General features: G+C 43.0%; 1 protein-coding gene across 4 annotated transcripts in view; it reads right to left on the bottom strand.

The window, feature by feature from the left end:
- Positions 1-8,067: 8,067 nt before the first annotated feature.
- STAC (SH3 and cysteine rich domain) overlaps positions 8,068-26,152 on the bottom strand; it is a 196,331-nt gene continuing 178,246 nt past the window's right edge. For all 4 annotated transcript variants that reach the window (XM_065583682.1, XM_065583681.1, XM_065583680.1 and 1 more), the window contains 4 exons: positions 25,927-26,015; positions 20,888-20,939; positions 20,653-20,790; positions 8,068-11,008 (listed from right to left, as the gene is read on the bottom strand). In XM_065583682.1, the coding sequence (XP_065439754.1) occupies positions 10,910-11,008; positions 20,653-20,790; positions 20,888-20,939; positions 25,927-26,015 (378 nt within the window). In that variant the 3' untranslated portion in view covers positions 8,068-10,909. The remainder of the gene's footprint in view (positions 11,009-20,652; positions 20,791-20,887; positions 20,940-25,926; positions 26,016-26,152) is intronic.

The following is a 26,152-nucleotide window of genomic DNA, read 5'->3' as shown; positions in this document are numbered from 1 at the left end:
TAAATGTCAACCGTGCCTTCTTTCTCATTACAACCCACAAGCCCAGGGTCTATTAATTCAACTCATTCTGTAGACCTGCAGGGAGGTCTATGTAAAGTTGGGTCCCTTCCTTGAATATTCACCAGTTAATTGTGAAATTTGCTGCAGTGTCCTGACTTATGAGTATTGCACACATACAGCAGTGTGCACTATTTATAGCTCTTGTATTTTGTGGGCCAGTAAACCAACTCTGCCTGTTTTCTTTTAATTTCAGTACTCATTTGACAGCATATGAGATTGCCAAATAATCCACTAGTGAAATTCCGGATTTGTTTATTTGCATCTAATCAATACATTTATTGCTGTGGTATGTATTTACAAGTAAGTATACTGTCGTCTTGGCTACATGTTATAAGGCAGAAAACAGCCTGAGTAAGGATCTTGGAGTTTTTGTATAACTGTATGATCTTGCAGTACTGTCTATGGTATCTTGATTACATACATACCTGGTTTCTGTTTCTGACTGTGTCTAGCATGGCTGGAGGTATCGTGTATGATGGTGAGCAGTGTGACTTTAATAAAGCAGTGAACCATGCGGGAAGCACTGTCTGCCTCACCTTACTCTAGCTCTCAAACCGTAATTGTATAATTCACTCTGCATCTCAGTACTCTGACTGCTTCGCCTTTCCCCACTCCCCACAGGAGGGGAAGGTGCATATCGTAGTTGTGTCTGCACTGTAGTAATTTGGCTGGTATAATTCCATGATATGTCCCAGAAGCTATCACCTCACGTCGGGTGTTACTCTAGCCCAGGGGGTTCTCAAACTTCTGTACCGGTGACCCCTTTCACATAGCAAGCCTCTGAGTGTGACTCCCCTTATAAATTAAAAACACTTTTTTTATATATGTATTTAACACCATTATAACTACTGGAGGCAAAACGGGGCTTGGGGTGGAGGCTGACAGCTTGTGACCTCCCCATGTAATAACCTCACAACCCACTGAGGGGTCCTGATCTCCAGTTTGAGATCCCCTGCTCTGGCCACTCTGTCAGACACGCCTGTGATTGGAATTCTGCTGAGGGCTGCTCAGGACAATGCACAAGTAAGGTGACACTGGGTGGAAGGAAGAAATCTTTGAAGAACTAGCTGGGATTCTCCCCTCCCATCTACAGCTTGCTAGGGAGCCCTACACCCCAGATCAGGTTCTGGACATAATTAGCCTCCTTCGCATTTACAAAAAGAACCTCTTTTACACCACCCAGGCACTGCAAATGGACTCAAAAGCAAGTGTACCATGACACTCATTATAAGGCCCCTTTATAATGAAGTGTAAAGGGATCCTAGTGTAAATGAGAATTTGGCCCAATGGTCTGTGCATTCATCACCTCTGTACTTGATTACTGTGGTTGTGGAATTCTGGGACTGAAAGGTGGGTGCAACACTGAATCTCCAGCTTGCCGCAGAATGCAGCTTTCTGCCTTGTCATGCACTTCACCTCTCTGCTATGCTCCCTTCACAGACTCTCAGCTCAGTTTCACTGTCAGTCAGCTTTGGTCCTGATCTTCTTAGCCATCAATTCCTAGCTACATCAATTACCACCTCTTCATCCACAACTTGCTTAGCCAGCCAAAGTTCCTCTCAGAAAGCTTACAAAGCCCTGAATGACACGCATGAGAGTCGAAGATAGATTATTCTCAGTCAAAGGGTTGTGCAACAAGCTTCCAGAAGAGATAGACCAGTCCAGAACCTGGCTGCTTTCAGGCTGCAAGGCCCTCTTCTTCGATGGAGCAATTCCACCAGAACGAGCACGATGAAGATTGATGGGTGCTACAGAAAAGCCCGAGATGGACAGATAAAATGTCCTGGAAAGATTCCCTTTTAAAGGGCCATGTCTTTGGAACAATCATACATCAGAAAGCATTTGAAGGACAAAGTCTAGGTTTTGCCTGCGCACGGTGTGCTTTGGAAGCACAACCTATAGCCCTTACTATGACCTCTTTGCACTTTGCTGTTTGAGTAATGTGGCCATACTACTGCTCCAAAAGGGCCGCTGAGGAGTCCCCCAGTTTGGGTGAGTATCTAGCAGGTATAGCTGGATCTATAGAGTCTCTTCTGGCTATGGTGGCATAAGCAGCATGCTTGAGCACATGTGGCCAGAGCACACTGCAGTAGAGTAATTCCTGTCTGGCATAATGGCGCTGTGGGCCCTGAGGCTGCTCTAAGTTACCCTGGAAGCCAAACCAGCTGACAACAGACCTAGGGATTGGGGCATGTGATCGGGGAGTCCCTCTTTCTCCCTGCCACCCTCAGTTATACTGAGCAGAGCTCTTGCATGGAGCAAGATCTAGTTCAAAGAAAAATGTGTTGCAACCATAGGCTTAGACACATTTTGCAGCTGAGGACTGCTTGGTCAACTGCATAAAAATGAAAAGCGGGTGTGGGGGGGGGGGATGGTGCCACCTTCAATAGTTATGTAAGCTCAAGACATGGATTTGTTGAGCTCCAATTTGCAAGCATTGTACAACATTGCCTGCTAGTGAATGAATTTGAATGGTTCAGTAACTGCAGAATTGGCTTGCCAAGACCCAGGCGTCTGCTCTGGCATCTGGTCTGACAGCTGATGCGTTACAGTCATCTGTGGAGCGTGCTGGTGGTGTTATACAGCAGGAGTGGTGGGGCAGGCAGCTTTTCAAGGAAGAATAAACCCAGTGGGCTAGAGCGTGCAACCCTTCCTGATGTCAGTGGGGCTAATCATGTGAGTAAATACTCTCCAATGTGAGTTAGGATAATTCAGCCCAACCCACTGAGAGCCGAGACAAAATATCAGTGCTGTACAGCATGGCTTTGCTTATAGTTGGCTCTGACTGGGAACAGGAGCAGTAAATGTGGATTTATTTCTGCACATTAGTAGGTGCCATTAAAAAGCAGCCCATCCCGCATGCTAGTATTTGACTTTGCCATGGTTTTGTTGGATTATTTCCAACAAAACCCAGGAAATCCTGCAGAAAAGTCACATACCAGAGGGTAGCAAAGGCTGCTTTGTTTTTTAATGGCATGCAGTCTCGGTCGGCCTTTTAGGTGCAGCCCTGGAACTTGCTGTAGTGGCACAGGTGCTCATTACAGGCCAGATTTTGTCCATCGCTGACACAGTTGCAGGAGGCATTGGGGGCCTGGAGTGTGCAAAGCTCTTCCCGGTCTGGCATGGCCTGCCCAACAGCCTGTCCCAGTTGCAGTCTCTGTATTTGAACGGAGTGCAGGGACTGCTCTTCTGTGTGCTCTTGTGGTTTCCCATCACCTCCACGAGGAGGGGAGAGGAGCCTAGCCTTACCCTGCCCTGGCACTGGCTCATAGAACAGGCCAGGCATGCTCACAAGGTGCTGTGGTAGCAGGCGCGCTCCTCTGGGTTCCTCAGAGATTTGAGCAGAATTCTCCCCCTCCCGCTGTGTGCCTAGAAATCCCATCCCTTTCCCTCCTGGGCCGAATGATTTGCCTGAACCCGAATGAAGGGCCGTTCACTTTGGCTGTTCAGCTCTTCATTGAAGTGACTGTCTGCAGGGTGTAAGGTAATGGGTAGCTGTGGGAGCGCAGTGTCCTCTTCTTTGCACTGCAGTATGATGGGCTTTGCAAGCCTTGTATGGGCCCCTGTGGTGGGTGTTAGGCCAGAAGGAAAGGGCTGAAAAGAAACTGGCTAGGAAGAGATGTACAGTAATGGCCCTCAGGTGGCAAGAGAAACTGGGCAGGAATCCAGAGATGAGTAGGTCTGCTGCCTGATCAAACCTCCCTGCAGGGGGAAGGTAGAACCTGACAGGGGACTATGTGGCTGGACCTAGGACATGTTGATGGTCGTACGCCAGGCCACTGTAGAGGATATGTTACCTGACAAGACAGAATGGGGATGGAGAGCTAAACCCAGAGGGCGAATGGACAAATAAGCCCAGAGGGGCTGAGAATTAAGCCGCTCTGGGGCAAAAAGTCCTTTACAATGTGTGTTTTGGACTGAGACACCAGTCTCTGCTAGGGAATGAATTTTTATGGTGATCTGGCTGGAGCGCTGAGCCCCATAAATCACCAGAGTGGGTGGAAACACACAGTAGGAGAAACTGAGGCAGAGAGCCTGCAGCACTGTGTCTCAATGCCAGGAGGCATACAGAAGGTGGTGGTCTGATCCTAAACAGTAATGCCAAGATACCACAACACTGTAGAGACTCTTTATAAGAGGCAGGCCTGCTCTAAAGAGCTTAAAAGCTAAATCAACAGGGCAATGCAGGAGAGAAAGGGGATAGTTTTTATTCCCATTTAGACGAGGGGCACAGGGGTTAAGGGCAAGATTTATAAAAGTATTTAGGTGCCTAAGGCTGGAGATAGCTGCTTAGGCCCCAGTGCAAACAATGGTAGATGGGTGCCTAGTTGCTTTGGAAAATTCCATTAGGCACCTAGTTGTATCTTTAGGTGCCTAAATACTTTTCAAAATCTGGTCCTAACTGAGTGGCCCAAGGTCACACAGGGAGTCTGACAGAGCTGGAAATTGCTCCCAGATCTCCTGGGCCCTAGCTCAGTGACTAAACCCCCAGGCCCATCCTTCCCCATTTATGAGCAATCTTAAATGGTAAGGGCCCGATTCAGCCAGCTGGTACACAGCACCTGACAGGAATGAGGCCTAAGTGGCTAGTCCAGTTAGCTCTATAGTAATTTGGATGGCTGTTTATAAGAAACGTACCATGTGTAATATTTATGTCCTTATAGTGTCACCCTAGCCTCCCCCATCCTGGTATAAAATGACACACCTTGTGGCATCAAGGGGTGTCATGTGACGCCAGTATGTGTGAATAACTGCCTGCTTGTATCTAATTTTACACACCAGCCATTCTGGTCAAAGAATTCTGCTTCGTTGATACCCATGTGGGCCAGCCAGGTCTGATTAATCTCACTGTATGCGATTAAAACACAAACACAAACACAACACTTCCCACATACCCCTTCCAAATGAATGTAAAGTAGTGAATGCTAGTACATCACATCCCTCTCCCGTGGCTGGCTTTGCAAACATGTGCTTCAACCGATGCTCATTGCTGTTGTGCTGGAGTTTAGTCACTTCACATTGTAATCTGATGAGGCACCACCCAGAAAATTAAGGCACAAAAAACAAAACTCCCGCCCTTCCTGCCTGGGCATTTCTTGTCATTTCACATTGTGCTGCACAACTGGGGCCAAAGACATTCTCAGGGTACTTCAACAGGGCCATTGCAGTGACACAGAAATCGCCAAAGGAGATGCAACATCATTAGCCTAAAAAAAAATCCACAAAGAGGAATTCCTCGCAGTGACTTTAGTTACAAGGCGCACAGCCCTTGGCCAGGGGGCAAGAGGAACACATATTGGGCAGGCCTGGGAAATGTGGGCTGTTTCCAAAGTGTAACGAATCATCACAGTTTTTTTGCTCAGACATGCAACCCTCTCCTGCTGCTTGGCCCCCTCATTTCAGATCAGCCCTTTGCCCCTACTCAGCTTTCTGGCCAGGGACTGGTAGGGAAGCATGCAGGACCTGTGTTTCAGGGAAATCGAGATTCAAGATCGAGTCAGTTTAGGGACGAGACTGAGTATTTACCAGGGCAGCTGTGATGCAGGCTTGCGTAAGCGAAAGGACGCGCCATCAAGGGAGAAGTGTGAGTGTCAATGCAACTAAAACACGAATGGATGGTGGGCTAACGGTGAATCAGGGCAGGCCCAGATGTTTAATATTAGTCATGACAAATGGCCCATGGCAGACAGACACAAGAACTGGCGGGTCTGCATATGGCTGTGTAATGTGTCATTAAGAAGGCCACGCTGTAAAGTTGTGGGCCTGCCTGTTGCCATTTTAACTGTCAGTTTTATTTGACTGTTGTTCCTGTGGGGACAAATCTAGCGCTTTCTCCAATGGGTGCAGCCGACCTCAGCAGCGGAACTGTCATGCAGTCATTGCCGGTGGGGAGGGCAGACAGGATTTGGCGGCGCCACTCAGCAATATGCACTGCCTGTATGGCATATAGCTCAGTGCTAGGGTGTCTCCGGCACGCCACCATAGCAAAGGGGGTAGGTGGGTGGGAAATTACTACTGTGATGGGGATAGTAGGGGAAGAGTGGGTGCCAAAGAGCTGATTCTACTTCTGGGTGTGTGTTTGGGGTGTGTGTGTGTATATGTGTGCGCACGAGTGGGGTGGGGGGAGGGGTGTTGTCACTTCATCATCAGTGCTGTGGCGGAGACTTTGGGCACCTTGATTAATTTAATGTTGGCAACTGAGATATATATTTAGGCAGACTATCCCAATTGTTTGTTATGGCCTCTCATTGCAGCTTGTTTCAATGCTAAAATAACCCTTGTTTATTTATATGCCACTTTCCTTTGATCATCAGGTATCAGTGACCTGGCAGGATACTTAGTTAGCTGTACCAATGAGCTGTTTCTGTCTCATTTTTGTAGATTTTCATATTGTGCCATTACCATAGCATCTGTGCATTGGACACTTGTTTTAAAAAATCCATCTAGCCCCAAGTGTAGAGAGATATTTTGAGTGTCTTGTTCTAGTGCGAAAGCTCAGTTCAAGAGGTGAGCTTTACATATTGATCTGACTGTGGTTCTAGGGTTGGAGTACAGTACTTTTTATATGGTAAAATAACCTAATTGTGATTAGCTAGGGGCATTTTGGAAATGGAACGTGTTTTGTTATGACTATGCCTACAATATTGTATGTTTGCAGTGCAGATGTGCATTTATATGGTAGACACTTTGTCTAATGCAGAGAGCACCATATATCTATTTATCTTGCTATCTCAGGGTGCCACTTACCTGAGTCTCTAGAATATTAGGAGTGGAAGTGTCCTCAGGAGGTCATCTAGCCCAACTCCTTGCTCAAAGTAGGACCAATTCCCAGACAGATTTTTATCCCAGCTCCCTAAATGGCTTCCTCAAGGATTGAACTCACAACCCTGGGTTTAGAAGACCAATGCTCAAACCACTGAGCTATCCCTTCCCACCGCTCCCAAAAACATTAAGAAAACCAGTCAATAAGGCTGGATGATAAAGGGGCTAAGCGTTTGCCATCCATTTGATGCTTGTGACTACAAAGGACTAATAGCGTAAGACACATAGTTACATGCTGACTTGCAGCAACCCTGCTGTTCCAGCTCTGGGCCTCTTGTGAGCAAAGTCTGCCAAATGTTTGTTCCCCAAGCATACTACCGATTTCTATATAAAGAATGGCTTTAAAAATAAACACTTGTGTGCCTCTTAACTTAGATTATCTTATTTTTGCCATGGAAAAAACCAAATGTGAGGAATTTGTTGACACACAGTCCCACTGGAAAACATTTAGGAGCCAGGCACTATGTGCTTTACAAAACGTATTGCACACATCTTGATGATGATTTGTACCTTCATACAAAATGTATAAAATGAACTGGTTTGGTTGGTTTATGATTATAAATAAGCTAGTGAAATACAGAATAATATACATGGTAATATCTTTCATACCACCATCTATTCCAGATAGAATGAAAACTGACTTTTTGTGCATTTTTAATATTTTCCCCACTTTCACTGATGTGCAAAAACACTTGTTTAAGCCTGAGACAAACTTAAGGAAAATATCTAAATAGTATGTCTTTCTATCTTGAATATGTGAATAAGCATATGGACAACCACAGTGTATCACACCTGTGTTCCAGCCAGTCTGGTATTCTGTCTCTGACGGTGGCCAGGACTAGCTGCTTCAGAAAGTGTTGCAAGAAACCGTGGTGTAGTCAGACTGATGGGTTTGGACTGTAAAATAGAGGTCTGAAAGAGCTAACTTTGACTATCCCAAATCGGCACGGATAAAACAAAACCTTTATGCTACACTGCACCATCCTGTATATACTACTATTTTGCAGAAGAACCGTTTTAGAAATGTTTTAAAGGAGAAACTCCAGTTGGGACAGGAGCAAGCCCTATAGGGTTTCAATGAAAGTATTCAACAGGTCCTGTTGCTGATGCCTGCAGTAAGTGCTCTGATAACATCTCAGTAATGATAAAATACCCAATGCAATGAAGAGATTGATACACGTGTTCTCCATTCTCCTTCCAGCCAGCCGCTGCATGTTCTTTATTAAGCAAAATATAAAATTAGATATGAACAACCCTTATCTCCTAAAATACAATTTATCTGAGCAAGTGCCAGATAGGCCAGCCACAGTGATGAACTGGACTTTATCTGTTTATTAATGCAAATATCTATGATGAACTGCACATGGTAGAAAAAACTATAGAATGCCAATCTGAAATCAAAGTAAAGCATCCAAAATTGATGAGTAAAGTGTTTAAGCAAGTGCCTGGCTTCAACCATATGATCCATTGGTTACTCTTCTGCTTAAAGCTAGGCACATGCATAAACAACTTGCTGAATCAGGGACAAAATACACATCAACCAGTGACAGAAAAGGAAAAAGTAAAAATAACCATGAAAGCTTTTATTTAGAAAGTAATTCTTGCTCCACCATGATGTAATCCACTTAGGGGCTTTTCAGTCACTTTATTATTTATTGCTTGGTATCAAAAGAAATCAAACTGACATTGATTAAAGGCCATTGTGAATTGTAGTTAATGTTCATATTATTCTTTGAATAGTACGATGCATGTTTTAGGGAGAAACTGAAATAATAGGAGAGTGACATAGGAGGGAATCACAGTATGATGCAATCATGTAAACAAGAGCATATATGTATAGATTAAAACAGATTTCCCTAGTCTTATGCATAACAGGCTGGACCAAAGTAAGCAATAATTTTAGTTGTAACAGGCATTTCAGGTTTTTTAAAAATTGGTGAATATCAAATAAAATAATATGATAAAGCAGGATGGATTAATAGCATTTCTGCTGCTTTTCCTCTTGGTCTCTAAGCCATATCAGCATCTTCAGTCCCCCCATCTCCCACAGGAGTTTTCTGATTATCTTGGACAATAAGCTGAGTTAAAGTAGTTCATTGTTTACACTGAAAAAGGCCATTTATATATCTTTGATCTCCCCACTGAACAATGTCTGAAATGAAACGACATGTGATTTGTTTAGATTACATTAGCTATGAAGAAAAAAGGTTCAGCAGCTGACACTACCACACTAATGAGAGCCAGACGAGAGCTACAATGTCTGGCTCTGATCTTGCACTCTTTGAGGCTGAATGGAACCCCATTGTCCTCAGGAAGCCTCTGCATGGACAGTTCATATAGGCCAATCTAGCTGTAGGACCAGGGCTTATGGATACAGATTCATAATACTGCAGGATTGTGTGGTTCAGCCCATTTTAAAGAGTGTGGCCACATGTGAAGTTCAGATGCAGATCTGAAACTTCTCCTTTGTGTGGGATATATGGATTTAGGATTTTGAGTTGGGTCTATCTCTATCCGCTAGCTTGAAGTGGATTTCATTATATACAGGATTTACAGTTTGGTTCAATGGCCTTCAACACCCCCACTATAAAAATTGTTCCAGCACCCCCGGTAATAATATAGAGTAGGGTTCTGTCACAGGCTGGACAACAAAGGCAAGAACTCAAGTGGGAAATATTATGAGACCAATAGACCAAGGCCCTGATGCTGCCATCTGATCTGCACCGGCAGACTCTTATGCCTGCACAGAGACCATTGCAGGGGTTCATATGCACAGAACAGATTACAAGACTGGGGCCTACATGATGCAGACAATAGGCCAAACATTGCCCTGACAGACACCTCTTGCAACCTCACTGTCATCAATAGGGTTTGCATGTGTGTGTGAAGGCAGAATTTAGCTTAGTCTGATTCCTAAAAGCTCCCGTCTAGTGAATGAAGCAAGAGACTTCATGTTAATACAAATAAATGATACCCTAGTTTATTTCTCTCTCTCATTGATCCTGGAATGGGAGGATTCCTAGCTTCACCAACAATTACTGCAATTCTTTAGTAGCGTTTTCACTCTAGAAGGAGCTTGGTTGATTATCTACTACTTATAAATAGGATCAATATATAAAATCTCTTCAAACTTAATACTCATGGAAAAATAGAAAACTTTTCAAGCATCGGGCTCTCACTCAGCTCTGTATTTCTGACACTTCCTCTGCCACCAGATAAAGGAGCAAGGAATCACAGAGGAATACTTCTAGCCTGGCCTTCTGAACAGGAGGGACTCTAAGTTTGTCAGCTACCAGAGCAGCAGTTACATCCCATGTGTGCCAAGAGTTTTGTTTGTATACAGAGAAAGCAAAGGACGTAGAAGTTGGCTGCTCTTTTGTACAGTCTGAGCACAGAGAAAGAGAAAGCCGTTGGCGTCCAGACAATGGTGCATTAACTTCTCAGACTGACGTTTACACAGTGCCTCCAAACTGCTTTGTTAGGAGACTCGACATCGGGATTAAACGCTATGCTGATTGGCTAATACTGTGGACAAAACTCTAGAATCACAGTCACACTTTACTACAAGATCAGACTGTACTACAAGGACAGTTTGAACCTCCCCCCCGTGAAATCACACTTCAAACAAAAACGCACTCCAACAGCTTTTTTTAAGACAGATGAGCAGGTATGAGGTTAGTCCTTCAGAACAGCTGTCTGTCTGTGTCTGTCTGTCTGTCTCCATCAGGATAATTAATAGCCATCTTGCACTGAAAATGAGCTAGTCCAGCCATTCCTTACCTTATTCCTTTTACTTTCCTTGGCCCCTTTTCCCCCTAGAGGTTTCCTGATGTATATTCTTTTAATCAACCCTCATCTTTTTATTTCTTGTTGCTGTAACAGTCTAAGTGTCTTTTTTTGTTGCTGTGGTCGTCTCACTAGTCCCTGATCATCTGTAAAACGGCCCAGCAGGGTTGACACAGTGTGAGATGAGGCAGACAGGCATTGCCAGCAAAGCTTTCCTACTGCAGCAAGTGCAGTGCTGAAATCAGATGATTTCTAAGACGTCTAGGGGGACAAAGCCTTTCTTCTTCCCACAGTACACTTTGATAAAGCCATCATGTTCCTTTTCAGAAGTCACGCAGATCTGAAGTTAAAGAGAGGAGGGGGGGAAATAGTCAGATAAACAGCCACTTTATTCCATGAGCGAGTACTTACTGTGGGGGGGAGACTTTGTGCTTATAAAGCCTGTATATAGAGCTGTCTCCTTTATATTTCAACTCCAAATGTAAGAAACTCCACCTCCATATATAAAGTGATCAAGGGTTTCTTTCTGAAGTGCCAGTATACACTTGCAGTTTTCTCTGGCATCAGTAGGAAGTGTCTTCTATCAAGGGTTTTGAAGCAGGGACTCTCACTTTGTGTGTGATTGTATAGTGTCTCTGACAATGGGAGCCAATCATGAGTGAAGCATCTGGACTCTACTACAATACTAAGGTTAAAGAATATATTCTCTGAAGTGACTAGTGATTTTAGGTAGTGTAGTTTTAGAGGGCCCAGCTAGAGACACCATTAAGAGGCCTGCCTTTTACACATTACTGAGCAGGTGTCTTCTAAAAAGCTGGCCCTGTAAAGTTTATCAACTGGGCAAGCAACAAACAAACAACGCATCCCAAATCACTTTAATAAATGTAAGCCAACGTGTACAATGTGGCGCTAAGGATCCGTACACTTCCAGCAAACAAGCTATTGAAATCAAACAGCATTCCAAAGTTAGGCATAAAACAGATGCATCCACAGCAGTGATGTGGGGCACTGACCGGTCTCTCTGATGGACTCTTGCATCCTTGACACCATGCTAGCTGAACTATCACTTCATGGTGTTGTCTCTGAACAGGGGAGAATATGCTGCCAGTATGTGCAATATTTAGCTACTCAGAGGACATGCAACTAACACATGGTCCTAAAATGTATCTAATTGCATAATTTTCAGATGGATGATGATTTATATTTATTACATTAGTACCTAAATGCCTCATCTTAGATTAAGGCCCAGTTCTGGCAGGTATTGTACATATGTATAGGCTCAGATCCTCCAAGTTATTTAGATGCCTAACTTCTAATGGGCATAATTCTTCCTGGGTCAAAGAATATCACTTATTCACATAGTCACAAAAGTCTCGTTTCATCCCCCTCTGCAATAACTGAACAATGGCAGGCTGGGCTTTCAAAGGGTTTTTGACCTTGCTGCTGATTCCCTTCAGAGCTCCCACTGCTGTCAGTGGTAACACCCTCTATGAAACTGCGGCAGATTTAGTTCGTAATTAGGTGGGAGGATATAGTTTCATAGAAGTAAAGGGAGCATTAGGCCACCTACTCTGGCCTCCTGTATATAACAGGCCATTACATTTCATCCAGTTACCCCTGTGTTGAACCCAGTAACTGGGATTAGATTAAAGCATTTTAGTCCTCAGACTAAAATGTTTTGTGCCAGACTGAGACGTCACCAGCAACCCAAGCCCCCTGCAGGGGCAGAGAAATGATTAGGTAGGATAGACCCAAATGACCTAGCAGTGATCCACATTCCATGCCACAGAGAAAGGCGAAAACAATCCAAGGTCCCTGAAAATCTGAGTTGGGGGGAAAAATTCCTTTCCAACCCCAGATCTGGTGATCAGTTGGACCCTCAGCCCATGAACAAGATTTACCAGCCAGGCCTCTAAGAAAGAGCCTTGAGCACCTCAGAACCCCTGTCCAATGGCCTGTCTTCAGCTATGGTCAATCCCTGATGCTTCAGAGGAAGGCAAAAAAAAGAAAGATAGAATACATTTGGCCAATTGTGCATTGGGTAAAAATATTCCTTCCTGATCCCTGTAAGGAACTGCCTGTCCAAAGACATTTCTCTTGCAAGCTTGTAATACTCTAGTCCTTGCCTGTGGGAACCTCCAGCTGGCATTCTGCCAGACATCAGGTCTTAGGAGGCTGTAACAGCTGCAAGAACTTAGATCAGGTGCTCCAAGCTGTGCAGTGGGCCAGATCAGTCCCTAGCAACCTCAGGGATTGGGGGAATGCAAAGGTGGCTTTAAGCTGTTTTTTTCCCTTCCTTCACCTCTCGGAGGTCCTGCATCGACCAGAGCTTGGCCAGTTTCAAGCACTGGCCGCAAGCTGTAATCCTTGGACCTGATTCTTATCTTGCTCAGTGGTAAATCAGGAGTAACTCTGTTAAAGCACTGTAAAGGGCATCAAAGTTAATGGAGACTGAAGCCCCTTATTGCTAACTGTTGTCACATTAGATTGGGAACCTGCACAGTGCCTCAGCTGCTACGTGGAACTAGTGCTGCTGATAAATGCAAAACAATATTGTGGCTTTGGGGGGAGGGCGGGGGAGTGAGAGACTACTCCTTTTGGGCACTTACAGCTTGCTGTATCCAACTGGAATCTGCTTAAAACAGCACCTACTCATGCTGACATGTTCATGCATGGGAGGCTGCCATACTGCCAAAGCACACGAGTAACTGGGAAGCAACTCCTCAATAAATTAGCAACACAGACACTGAAACACTGCCGCTGGTTCATGAGGTTAGAAATGGTGTAAGTGACCATTTCTCAGGCTATTTCTAAGATAGCGGGTGGTCCGAGGAGAGAACTGGAGGCAGAAAACATGATCTAATATTAGAAAGTCACTTCCCAATTCTTTGTTTCCGTTCTATTTAAAAAAAAAAATTGCTGGGATCCTGACTGTTCCCTGAACTTGGCAACATATTCTGACCTTGAAGAATTCTTGTCCATCACTTTTCCCTTAACAGATGGGCAAGATGAATGATTAAGAAATGATCTTTTAAACTGCACAATTATTAATAGTCTCCAACTCACATGAGTCCTATACTTTGCATTTTGCCATCAGAGCAAAAGGCTCAAGTGGAAAATAGTCAAACAGCAACTCTGAGCTTTTGCTGATTTTCACTGCTGTCTCTTATTTTCACCCCAGAATGTTTCCCTGGCTCCTGCATGTCTTAAAACACCATTTCTCATTGCCATGCCATGCCTTGGTTTCCATCAAATTGTCATTTGGATACAAACTCACTACAGTTTTTAGCGGGAATTTAGAACTTTAGAAAGGTATCAGATTGACAGTCCTGGAGGCTGATGCCCTCTATGTAGCTGGAAAACTGGTGTGGCCATGTAAGCGTCCCTAGGTTGTCTTGCCAATTCATTTCAATCCTGGCTTGAAATCTCCAACTCTGGGACCCGAGGGTAGTTCAATCGCCCCATTTATTCTTTTTGCTTCTCGATTGAAACTGCCAGCCAGGATGGCAGTTGTGATGATGTATTTTGTGCCCACTAGTGCCCTAGCATTTGGACTGATAGCACCAGCTCGTTCCACACAGGTTACCAAAGAACGTTCAGATGGTGATGACTACCAACTGGGCTGGATTTGACTCACTAACAGACTAATGCAAGGCTCCAGAGTCCATTCCCAATCCGCTGTGTTAGCCAGTCCCTTTAATACAACAGGGATACAGATTTCAACTCGCCAAGACATTGATAACTTCAGCTTCAAGAATGGCCTGGAGGAAGATCTGCCCTCCACCGATCTGAGGGAAGTTAGTTTGGCCTAAATTTTCAAACATAATTAGTGGTTTTTTTGGGGGGGGGATCTCAATTTTAGGTTCCTGAGATACCTTAAAGGGGCCTGGTTTTCAGACAATGCTGAGCAACTATCCAGGGAAAATCAGGCCCCTTTACAGTATTTCGGGATGGGAACTCAAAAACTTGCTAGGCTGGGAGCATGAGTTTCAGTGTGCTTAGGGACAGCAAAGTCTAAAGCTGTGTTAGTACAAAGCCCTGAGAGTCTATCTAGTTATTGGGCTTGGGTGTTCTAACAGCATGTCAGTACAATATTGCTATGTAGCAGTGTCAAGTTATAAGCACAGAGGCTAGTTCTGTAGTTGTAGCAATGCCTCTTTCCTGGGAGGTTCTTTATGTAATGGAAACAATTTACATTGCCGTGTTTTGATAAATGCGTCGATCCTTCTGCTTAGTTTTTCAGGTCTCTCTAGTTACTGCTCTATGATTTGCTGCACTGTACACTATGGAAAATTACAACTCCCCTTTTTGAAGGCATCTGCTTATCCAAGAAGCAAAAGACTGGATTAAAGGACTGACTGTTAGCCTTGGGTATGAATTTCTTTGCCACCTTGGACCTTTTGGATTATAGTAGTTCAACTTTTTGGAAGCACAGGGGACCAGATCCTCAGCTCATATAAAATGGTGTAGCTCTATAGACTTCAATGGAACTACTCCAATTTACAGGAGCTGCCGATCTGGCTCAAGGCTTTTTTTCCAGTGTTCATTTCCTTTGTTTTAAATAGGAAATTAGGGAGAATAATAAACAGAGGTTCAAACAATAGATTATTTTGAGTCCTTTAAAGGCCATTATGGTCAAAATGTTAATTTTATTGTTAATGTTATTTTTCAAACATAGCTCATATAATGATATATATTTAGATATGTTTCAATATGCAGATTTCTTTTTTTGAGCAGAGTTTCACTTAAGACCTGCTAACGTATAAACGGAAGGCTACAGAATCTGTGTTATTGAACTGATATGCTGGGTCAGACATTTCAGGCTAGAGAAAATTTTTCACATCCATGTGAGGACACAATCTCTAATGGGAAAGTTTACACAACTAGTGTCATGCAAGAGTTTTGTTTCAAAATCTGAAAACCTGCAAAAGTTGGCTAGCTTTGGTTTCAAACTCAAAAATAAGGGCCTGCTCTTACTCTCCTGAAATCAACAGCAAAACTCACATTTTTTTCTAGAAGGTAATATCTTTTATTGGACCAGCTTCTCTCACCAACAGAAGTTAGTCCAATAAAATATGTTACCTCACTCACCTTGTCTCTCTAATATCCTGGGCTACAACACTGCATACACATTTTTTTTTCTAGGAGGCACAGAATTGAGCCCTATAGAGAAATTTTTCTTCTGAACCAGTTTCAAGCCTGTCACTGAACCCTAGCATGAAAAATGTTGATGTCTTTGAAGAATGCTTTTTTCCTAGGCTGAGTTTCATCTTTCATAATGAATTTTTCAAGAGCTCTTACGTGAAGTGGAATCCTTACATAATGCAAGAGAGGGAGGAGCAAAATGTGCTGTTTCCCTTCTCCTCCTTAGCATAATAATAATATATGGAGATATCGTATCTCCTAGAACTGGAAGGGACCTCAAAAGCTCATTGAGTCCAGCCCCCTGCCTTCACCAGCAGAACCAAGTACTGATTTTGCCCCAGATCCCAAAGAGGCCCCCTCAAGGACTGAACTCACAACCTGGGTTTAGCAGGCCAATGCTCAAACCACTGAACTACCCCTCCTTGTCTACACAGCCTACAGAAGCAGGCCTCCCAACCCAAATCGACAGACTCCGGCTAGAGTGGCTTGTCCTAGACTCTAAAACATAGTGATGTAGCCGGTGCTTTGCAGTTGTAGCTCGGGCTGGGGCTCAGGCTCTAATGCCCACCCCACTCCCTAGGTTTCAGAGCTCAAACTCCATCTGAAGCTGCGATGTCAACGTGGTGTCTATAAAGGTATTTTTAGAGTGCTAGCACGAGCCCTGCTAGCCTGAGTCTGCTGATCTAAGCTCAGAGGCCTGCTTCTGCGGGCTGTGTAGACATACACTCAGCATCAGCTTTGCCATAAAGGTTTGGATGAACCTGACACTCAAAGTGTTTGAAACTGTGCAAAGTAAAGACACAGGCAGACGTGCCCACGGTGCCTAGGATGCTGAAAATCTCTTTGCCTGTATTTGAAAATAGCCTGTATTTTTGACTATGATTATGAATTTTTGCTGCCGATTTGATATAATATTGCGCATACAAAAATGTCCTCATTTTCTGCACCGAGCACTTTAAGGGTTGTATATTCTCTTCCTGATGTGCATACATAACGCCCACTAACGCAGCAGGGAGTTATGTTCAAGCATCAACAGGAGCATCCTGCAGTATGAAAGCCCTTGGTGACAAGCACTATATTTGAAAATGAGAAGCTCACATTAAACTCAATGGGCCAGGTCGCTGTTGGCGTAACCCCACTGACTTCATTGTCACACATGCTTTTCGTATGACTTCTGGGCCAGCACAGATTTTGACCCAGTCAATTTACATCCACGTAAAATGAGGAGAATCTGTGCCATTATAATTTACATGAATTTGTTAAATGAATTATGCAGTTTTCCTAGCTAAACAGAAGCCTGAGCTCTATGTTTGGGACTGAAGAATCTCTCCTTTTCCTTCAAAAGCTAGGCTGGCATGAGTGGTGAACTGTGTAGAGCAGGTATATTAGCCACACTTGTGTCCAAAGCTGAAAAATGTTAAGTATTTTCCAAAAAAATACGTCAAAAGGAATGAACATTTTTCATTTCATTCAAAAATGTCCACTGAAATTTTTGGGTTTTTGATTAAACCAATCTCCCTACATGAATCTTTCTTGTTTTTCATTTTTCTTCCCCTTTTTTCCTTTCCCATTTTCTATTTCCAGTGGCAAAATAGAAAAGAGGAATGGAGAAAAAGAGAGACAAACAAACATTTAAAAATTGATTTTTGAAAAGTAAACCTTTTAATGAAAAATCATAGCAAAAACATAGTTTTTGGTGAGGAAAAATTGTAATGGTCAAAAAGCCATTTTTTTGTTTTAAAAAAAGGTTCAATGATCCAGACTTGTGCCAGTTAAGTACAGCCCTGTGTAGGGGTCAGACCACCTCAGGGATAGTCCCAGGATGACGAGAGGGATTCCTGGAGGAATTGTGACAGATTGACCTTTGTGGAAGTTGTGCCAAGTGGCATGGAGGTTCCTTGCACCTCCCCTCCTGCATCTCCCTGAAGTGGGTGGTCATAATTTGACCCCCTACATTTATTCCTTCATTAGATTTTGTTCTCAGTCTCTACATCTTTTCCTCAGATCCCTCTGAATTTACTTGTTCACTCTGTCTGATTTCTGTGCTCTATTTTCCATTGAACACATTTCCCCCCTTTACTCCCTTTCCCCCAGCTTCTCCTAAGCAGACAGAGAACCCATAGCATTCAAGTTGAACTTCAGTGTTTGCATGGGTTTGAAATTAAGCAAGACAAATTTGCTCATCCTTACTAAAAGGGAACAAAGGGGTTGACAGACAGGACGAATTAGTCCACCTCTATTCATCTCATATATTGAATTGAAACAATGAGCTGCTCCTGATGATAGCTCCCATGCAATCCTATTATGAAAGAAGGACAATAGGATGGTTTCATGCTTAGAGACAAGTGCCAGACTTTATACCAGATCTTTTAGAAATTATAGTTTTATGGGAAATGATACAAGAAAACTGATCCATAGCATTTACAACGGTAGTCATGTTAACTGACAGGATATCATGTGCTTAACATTATAATCTGATTTAATCACACAAATCATCTGTCAATCTACCTTCATGTTGACACATCACATTCACAGGGCTAGATTCCCCACTCCCTTCCCCCTTACCTAGTCATTCACACCAGTGCAAAGCGGTATAAACCCCTACTATCCTGATTGGATCATGTTTTTCCCATCCTTTTGCACAGATGAAAATAACCACTCAAGGTGCAGGGCAGTGGAAAATCAGGCTCACAGTGAAGACATTTGCATTAATTTACTGTGATCGTAAAATACTTCATGCAGCTTATCTCACTTTAACAGCTTCAGTGCTGCCTAATGTACTTGCTGCAGGAAGGCAGTCAAACTATATAATCCAAGTACTGCTCTTCCAATATCTTATTTACAGGGCTGATGTTGCCACAAAATATTAGCACTTAGACATTCTTCTACATCAAAGGGGTGAAATATCCTAACCCATCATCAAACTGAAGTGCTAACAAATGTCACAAGCAAATGCTACATTAAAGAAACATTAGGGGCCAAATTCTATGCTGACCTAGACACACTCCCCCCCTCACATTCAACCGCATTAAGGTCAGTTGCATTGCAGAGAATGCAAGTTAGCACAGAATTTGGCCCCTAGGGATATGAGATGTGATGCAAATCTCCAAAGGAAAGAAAAAGCCCCATGAAGAGGGGAAAATAATTAGCTCTATCAGGATATATTGAGAAAGATTTCAAGCTGATGTCCCTTTGTATCAGAGATCCTAGGCTATATTTTTTCCCTTAGTTGTTCGTTTCCTTACTTATGTTACTGTGTTTGTCACAGTGTTGATGTTCTTTTAATGTAGAATGGGCCAAATTCTGCTTTCATTTACACCAGTGCAATCCCATAGAAGCCCTCCACTGACTTCACTTGGGTCCATTCAGTATTCAGGAAAAGTAGTTATAAAATCAAATTTGAAATAAGAACACACCAAAGGCATAGCCCCAGATGAAAGATATGCCCATCATTTTGTGTGCACGTTTAAAAACAATATTAAAGAGGAGGATTTGATCAAAGACCTTCAGAGTGAATAGATAGTGTGAGTTCAGTGAAAAAAATATTATACAGGGGTGTTTTTAAAAAAATCAGTTGTAGGAAAGAGAGGGAAAGGGAGGAACAAGGAGTTATGGAATGATAAGGCATTTAAAAATGATAATGAAAAGATATCTAAGGATGGTGTTATCTTAACTGCTCCCTTTGAAGTCAAGCCTTTGGGAATTGGCAACGGTGGGAGCAAGGTCAGGCCCAATGCAAAGCAGTTTTGAAAATCCCATCCTGAATTATTTGGATGCCTCTAGTTGTTCACATATTGCCCCATGTATCAGCATTCCCGTCACTATTACCCTTAACCTCCCCTTCCCACTTATTGTCTGTTAAACACATTTTTTGAGTCTTGTCTTAAATTAAGCCCTAGTTCTGCAACAAACTTACATAGGTGCTTAACTTTATGCATTGTTTGTTGTCCCATCTGAAGTCACTAGGACAATTCACAGTCTGTAAAATTAACCATGTCCATAAATCTTTGTGGGATTGAGGATTTAGACCATAAACTCTTTGAGGCACAATCTGTCTTCCCAGTGTTTCGTACAGCTGGTCAGAATTTTCTGACAAAACATTTTTTCCGTGGAAAATGTTGATTTGTCAAAATCAAAACTGTTTGCAGGAAAGGGTTGGTTTTCACAAATATCTTGATTTAAAAAAAAAAAAAACAAAGTGTATAAAAGGTTGAAAAATCTTGTTTTGAAAATTTCAAAACAAAAAGTTTCATTTTCTGGTTCAAAATGACTTTGTTTTGAAATTTGAGTTAGTTTATATTAAATAAAGGTTTTAAAAGGCCAATATAAATGAAATGTATCAAAATTGTTGAAAAGAAACATTTAGATTGGCCTGATCTGAATTTTTTTTCAGATATGTTCATGAAAATTTTTGATATTTTGATTTTTCAGCCTGAGTTGGCATATGAAGAAATTTTAAAATCTTGAAAACTATCGGGGGATGAAAAAACAGTTTCCTACACAGCTCTAGTGTACATACAATAAGGCCATGATCCTGACTGGGCACTAGGTATTACCACACTATAAATAATATTTACTGAAAAATTTCTGTGTGCTGTGACAGTCTACTCATGGTTTCTTTGCACACCCAAAACTTCTAATGAAATCAAGCAGATTACTGGGTACACTAGTATCAGAGGGGAAGCCGTGTTAGTCTGGATCTGTAAAAAGCAACAGAGAGTCCTGTGGCACCTTTAAGACTGACAGATGTATTGGAGCATAAGCTTTCGTGGGTGAATACCCACTTCGTCAGACGCAAACTGTGTCCTTAATGTACAGTAAATGGTGTACTTCACTTACTTGGTTCTCTTTCAGAGTAATCTGTCCTTGCTCCTTGCATCCGATAAATGTTCTGACGCACTTGAAAATCTTTTCGTCTTGTTGCACTCTCTGAACAAAATTAGCGGGGAAAAATCCTATTCTGTCCTCAATTCTCCCCTGCAGAGCAAGCACATTGACAGAAGAATGACCTTCATACTCATTATAAATACCATTAATTTATTTTGTTAAAGGATATAGAGTATTTGGCACATACCTTCCACCAGTCTTCATTAGAATCCTCCAGCAGTGTGATCATATCACCTGGTCTATAATTAGAAAAGACAGATGTCGGCAATTTCGATTAAGATGTGTCTTAATTGCAACAGCACATCAGCATTCATAGTGAAATTCTCTTAGAAGGGTAACCCAGCCTTGATCGTTATATCTCATTAATCACTACATGTGGATCCATGAAGCAATGAGAACTTCCTAAGTCAGATACGAGCACAGAAGCAAAATCTCCATCTGCCAGGTGAGAGAGGGTCAAACTCTACTCTCAGTTATACAAGTGCAAAGCTCAGTGATGCCAACATAGTTGGACCATTGTAACTGGGTGCAAAATTTGTCCCGTTGAATTCTCCTGTGCATTTTGATGCCAAGGTGGAGCTATCAGGTCCCGCATGGCTCTGCTGATACTCCCACAAACTGTAACATTTTTTACCTGCAGCTGAGTGGGGACAGAATGAAGTCAGTGGTGCTGTGCCAATAAATACCAGCTGAGGATTTGGCCCTGTGTTCTTTGCACTGGCTCATGTTAGAGGCAGTTTGGCAGGGTACAATACCAGGGTGAACACACTGAGGGATTTTTGCCTCACAAGCATAATCTCTGGCCCAGCAACCTGACACATGGAAGGGGAGAGTGCATGTGACATCATTCTATAGAATGGGACAGTCTTCTCCTTTCTGTGTTCTGGCCGGTGAGCCACAGACTGGTGAGGGTTGCATTAGGTGGAATTTGAGGGGCACATGGCCATGACCCCCATTTTTCCCCATCCCCTTTGATGTGATCCTGTGCTCCCTAGAGTGGAAGGACTACTATTGTGCCTGACTAATGCAGGCACTTGGCAGAGAGAAGGCGCCTTTAACCCTCCCCAACATCATCCATTCTAGGGCCCTAAGGTTTGGCCCAATATGGTCCTAAGGTTTGATCCATACAGAGCCTGGGCCCTACTCCCATTCAGTTTTGCTACTGAATTCAACAGGAGCAGTAAAGGGCTGTGAAAGTGGTGGGTGATGTATTAAATCAAATTTCACCATACCTCAGCAATTAGAACCTGACATCCCAGTTTAGAATACACAATCTCCTCCCCTCCTTTTTATAGAAAGACTTTTGGTGTAAGATAGCAACTCCTATGTGATGTACTTTGCTTCCAATTTAGTCTGAAACTGCTTAGAAATACCTATTTGTAACAGGGATCACCATGTTACATGAAGGCATTAAATATTGTTGGGACACAGAATCTTATCAGCCAGGTTCTCGTGCTGTTACTGCTAAAGGAAGGCAGCAGGAAAACAGTTTTATTTAACTGACAAATATAATTAATCAGCAGGGATGTAATTCTACACAGAAATGTCTTTTTGATTCAAATGGGACATATTAACCTTTATAATGCGTGGAGTCATGCTGTAATTGCTGAGTATCATAAGGCAGCTGACTAGTTACAACCTCAGGCTGGGAGAATAATTTGGCCAGAAATATTAGCCTACTCCAACTTGCCATATTTGAGTCTGCCGGGCTCATCCCTAATATTGCAGCATGAGTGCAGCAGATATCTGAAGACCCACTTTGGTGCTGCATCAAGTTGTTACACGAACATGACACACTGTGCTGTTGGAAGTAAGTTCTGCCCACTTCCCAATGTGACCAGCTCCAAGAGCTCTGTTCTGCTGGGTGTGAGCCTTTCCTTGGGGCAATGGGTTTTGAATTCACTGAAATTAATGGGCAATAGCTGAACCCTAATTTCTCCAGCTGTCCCCACAGCCTATCTTGAACTCCTTGTACAAGAGTGATGACATCACAGAACCATAAAGCTTCCAGTCTTCTTGGAACATGTCAGGAGCTGATTGGACAGCATGCGCCAGTGACAGCACATCAGACCTGGGTTTGATTCCTAGCTATGCCACTTAAAAGCATATCAGACCCATTCCCATTAAAGTCAAGGGACTGAGTCTTTATTTTCTCTGTCTCTGTTTTCCCCTTTATCAAATGGGGATAATAATGCTTGCCAATGATTTTAAAGTGCTTTGGGCCATCTTTCAAACGGTATTTAGGTATCTAAAGATTCACACAGGTGCCTAGTGGAATTTTCAAAACCACCTAGGTGTCTTACTCCCATTGGTTTAAACAAAAATCTAACCCGTAGTGACCAGTGTGAATCCAACCCAGATCAGTAGCGACCAAACGGCATTGCTATCTGGTGATTATTTGATGCTCTTCATTGTGGTAGCTTTGGGCCACACACAAAAATCTACCACCATAACAAGTGGCACTAATCGAAAACTTAGCTGGCATCTCAACTGAGAAGGCAAGTCAATCCAAAGCAGTCCTCGTTTATCAACCATCAGGACGGACTGCAAGGCACATTTTTATAAGGGTGTGGGAGGACTCCGGCAGGGGATGAGTACGTGGTTCAGCTGCTGGGTTATTAGACATCCTTGGGAAGCATGGTTACATTACATTTTAAGATGGTGCTCCTTTTTAATCGAATGAGTGAGTGCATAAACCAAAATAAATCAAAAATGCAAAATGAGAGTCCTACATGCAGTGCATTTAGACATAGGGGCTCTGGATTCCTAGCAAATGTCATCCTGCATGTGGCTATTTTCTATCCAGTTATCACACCTGAAACAAAGCAATCATGGAAAAATGCCAGCCATGCAAAATGGTAGCTCTAGCTTGAGCAAGGAGAGGGCACAGTTGAAAACTGGGAAATAGAAAGATGCTGAAGAGTGGGACTTTTCTTGAGTGACTTTGTAAGTATATGTAAGCAGAGTCAGAATGAGCTCTACCCTGACATCTGGTGGTGAGCTGTGGAAAAGGACTTCAGGGGCTGATCTTGTTTGCATGGGCACACACCCCCGCCTAGCATGATGGACTGCTTGCCCAAATGGTCATTTTGGTGCTGTGGGATCCCCAGTCTCTTTGTTATTGGGGCAGGAGTAATAAAGTGTTGTTATTCTGGTTATGTGAATCAAGGACAGTAGAACTGTACTTGGCATTTTATGATGGAGGGACTCACCCTCAACTAAGTAGCACTTGCTAGGCAAGGGACATGGGTTCCAAAGCCCAGTGAATTGAGAAATGCTGGGGACAGGCATGTGTATCTAGTAGTGTGGGGCTGCAAACACCACTTTGACACCCCCTGCCATGGTGTAATAAGAGGTTAATTTTGACTCAGTTAGGAGTCTTGTTCGGAGCTGCAGAGCTGTAATCACTGATTCCTAGTGGTTCTGAGTGTGCCAGCACTGAGGCTCCTCCTACTAACAGCAGAAATCATTGAGAGCTGAAAAACACTAAAGAGCTGAAGTTACTAAGAGCTGAAATCAATGAGAGCTGTGTTAAGTAGAGGCGGGGGGGCCTGAAGACAAGTTGGTGAGTGGCTAGCAGGATGGCTAGCAGAGAGGAGCGGCTAGCAGGATGGCTGGTGGAGAGGCACAGCTGGCAGTCAAGAACCCCAGGGAGAGACGTGGCAATCAGCCATCAACCCGAGCAGCGGAGCATGTAAGATGCACCCATATCTTTCCTCCACTTCCACCCAGGCTGGGAGATAAACTCTGCAGATGAACTTCTGAACTCTGGGGGCTGCACTCACCAAGGACAGAAACTGTGGGTGAGGTGACTGTTGGGTTGCTGGACCTAAGACCCTGAGGGGAAAAGGACACTGCCAAACTTACTTGGGGGTGGGTCTTTTGCTCATGGTTTGTGTTATGAATCCTGTTTGTGGTGTTTCCCCAACATAATGCCGCATTGTTTTCCTCCTTTATTAAAAGGCTTTTGCTACACTTAGACTCTGTGCTTGCGAGAGGGGAAGTATTGCCTCTTAGAGGCACCCAGGGGGTGGTATGTAATTGTCCCAGGTCACTGGGTGGGGGCTCGAGCCGGTTTTGCATTGTGTTATTGAAACGGAACCCCTAGATACTGAACGCAGCCCTTGTTGCTGCCAACTCTTATGGGCAGAAGGGTTACAGATATTTTATTGGAGTCAGCATCTGACTGGTTTGACCTTGGGTAAATCATGAAGAGAGATGATTTGTTTTGTGAACTGTGCCCAAAGCAGCCAGCACTCCTAGAGCCTATTAAAGTCTCTGCAACAAACTACTCACTGTGGGCCTCTGTCAAAGCCCAGGGTAGTCAATGGCAAAATTCCCTTTGACTTCACTGGGGCTTTGGACAGGCCCTGTTAGACTGACAAAGCAGCACTAGTGCAGGGTTACATGAAAACGTGCTAAAGAAAAGATATTTGAACCAGAAGATTTTGCAATTCAAACCAACCTTCCATATATTGTACATGAAAACACACTAGCAGCCATTCACCATCTTGAGATCCTCCTCATTCCCCTTTTCTGAGACAAAATCTCTCGGGGGGGGGGGGAGGGTAGGAGGGGAGGGAAGCAATCAGTTATATAACACTTAGAAGTTCTGACCTTGTCACTAGATCTGGTTAGAAAATGGGATTCTTTTTCCTGTGGAAATTTTTTTGTCAAAACCCCCCAAATTTAAAACCTGATATTTTTTCAGTTTTATTGGTTGCTGAAAATTGAATTATTTTTGGCCAAAACAAAACAAAGTTTGTCGTTTTCTGATTTAAATTTTTTTTTAACATTTCAGGGAAAGCGGATGCTGCAAAAATATGTATTTAGCTGAAAATCCAATTTTCTGTAAAAAAAAAATTGTCAACCATCCCAAAAGAGACGTCAGCACTTAGGAACCTAAGTCTCACTGAAAGTCACTGAATGGGACTTAGAGCATAATTATCAAAAGCGCCCAACTCACTGGACTTTGACACCAAAATGACTTGAAAGTTTTACCCATTATTTTCTTTGTAAAAAACTTGTCCTCAACTCTGTAGCATTTTCATAAGTGGAAAGAGGGAAAGAATACATAATTAAATAGCTGTGAGACCATGTTTATATAAATAATGTAATACAAATATGCATAGCAAAATTAGAATTAAAAGTACAACACTAATTTAAGTCTGCACCATTCTCAGTTTTCCTGGGTCAAATCAATAAGTAAATATGTCAGCACTTTACCTCATCTCCAAGTCTTCATTCTCTTGTGGTACAAATTTGTACAAGGCAACGTAGGTGTGCATTTGTAATGTGTCTTTATAAAGAGGTCCCTTTAAGGGGGGGAAAAAACAGATAAGAAAACCTGTAAGTTTCTGGCTGCTAGAATTGCCATGCCCTCGATAGAGATGGGTCTGAGATGTAATATTTGGCTCCAGATCTGAACTTTATTGAACTCTGGGGCCTTTCA

Source organism: Chrysemys picta, chromosome 2 (assembly GCF_011386835.1).
Source record: "Chrysemys picta bellii isolate R12L10 chromosome 2, ASM1138683v2, whole genome shotgun sequence".
Classification (NCBI taxonomy): domain Eukaryota; kingdom Metazoa; phylum Chordata; order Testudines; family Emydidae; genus Chrysemys; species Chrysemys picta.
This window is presented reverse-complemented; position numbering and strand designations above follow the sequence as displayed.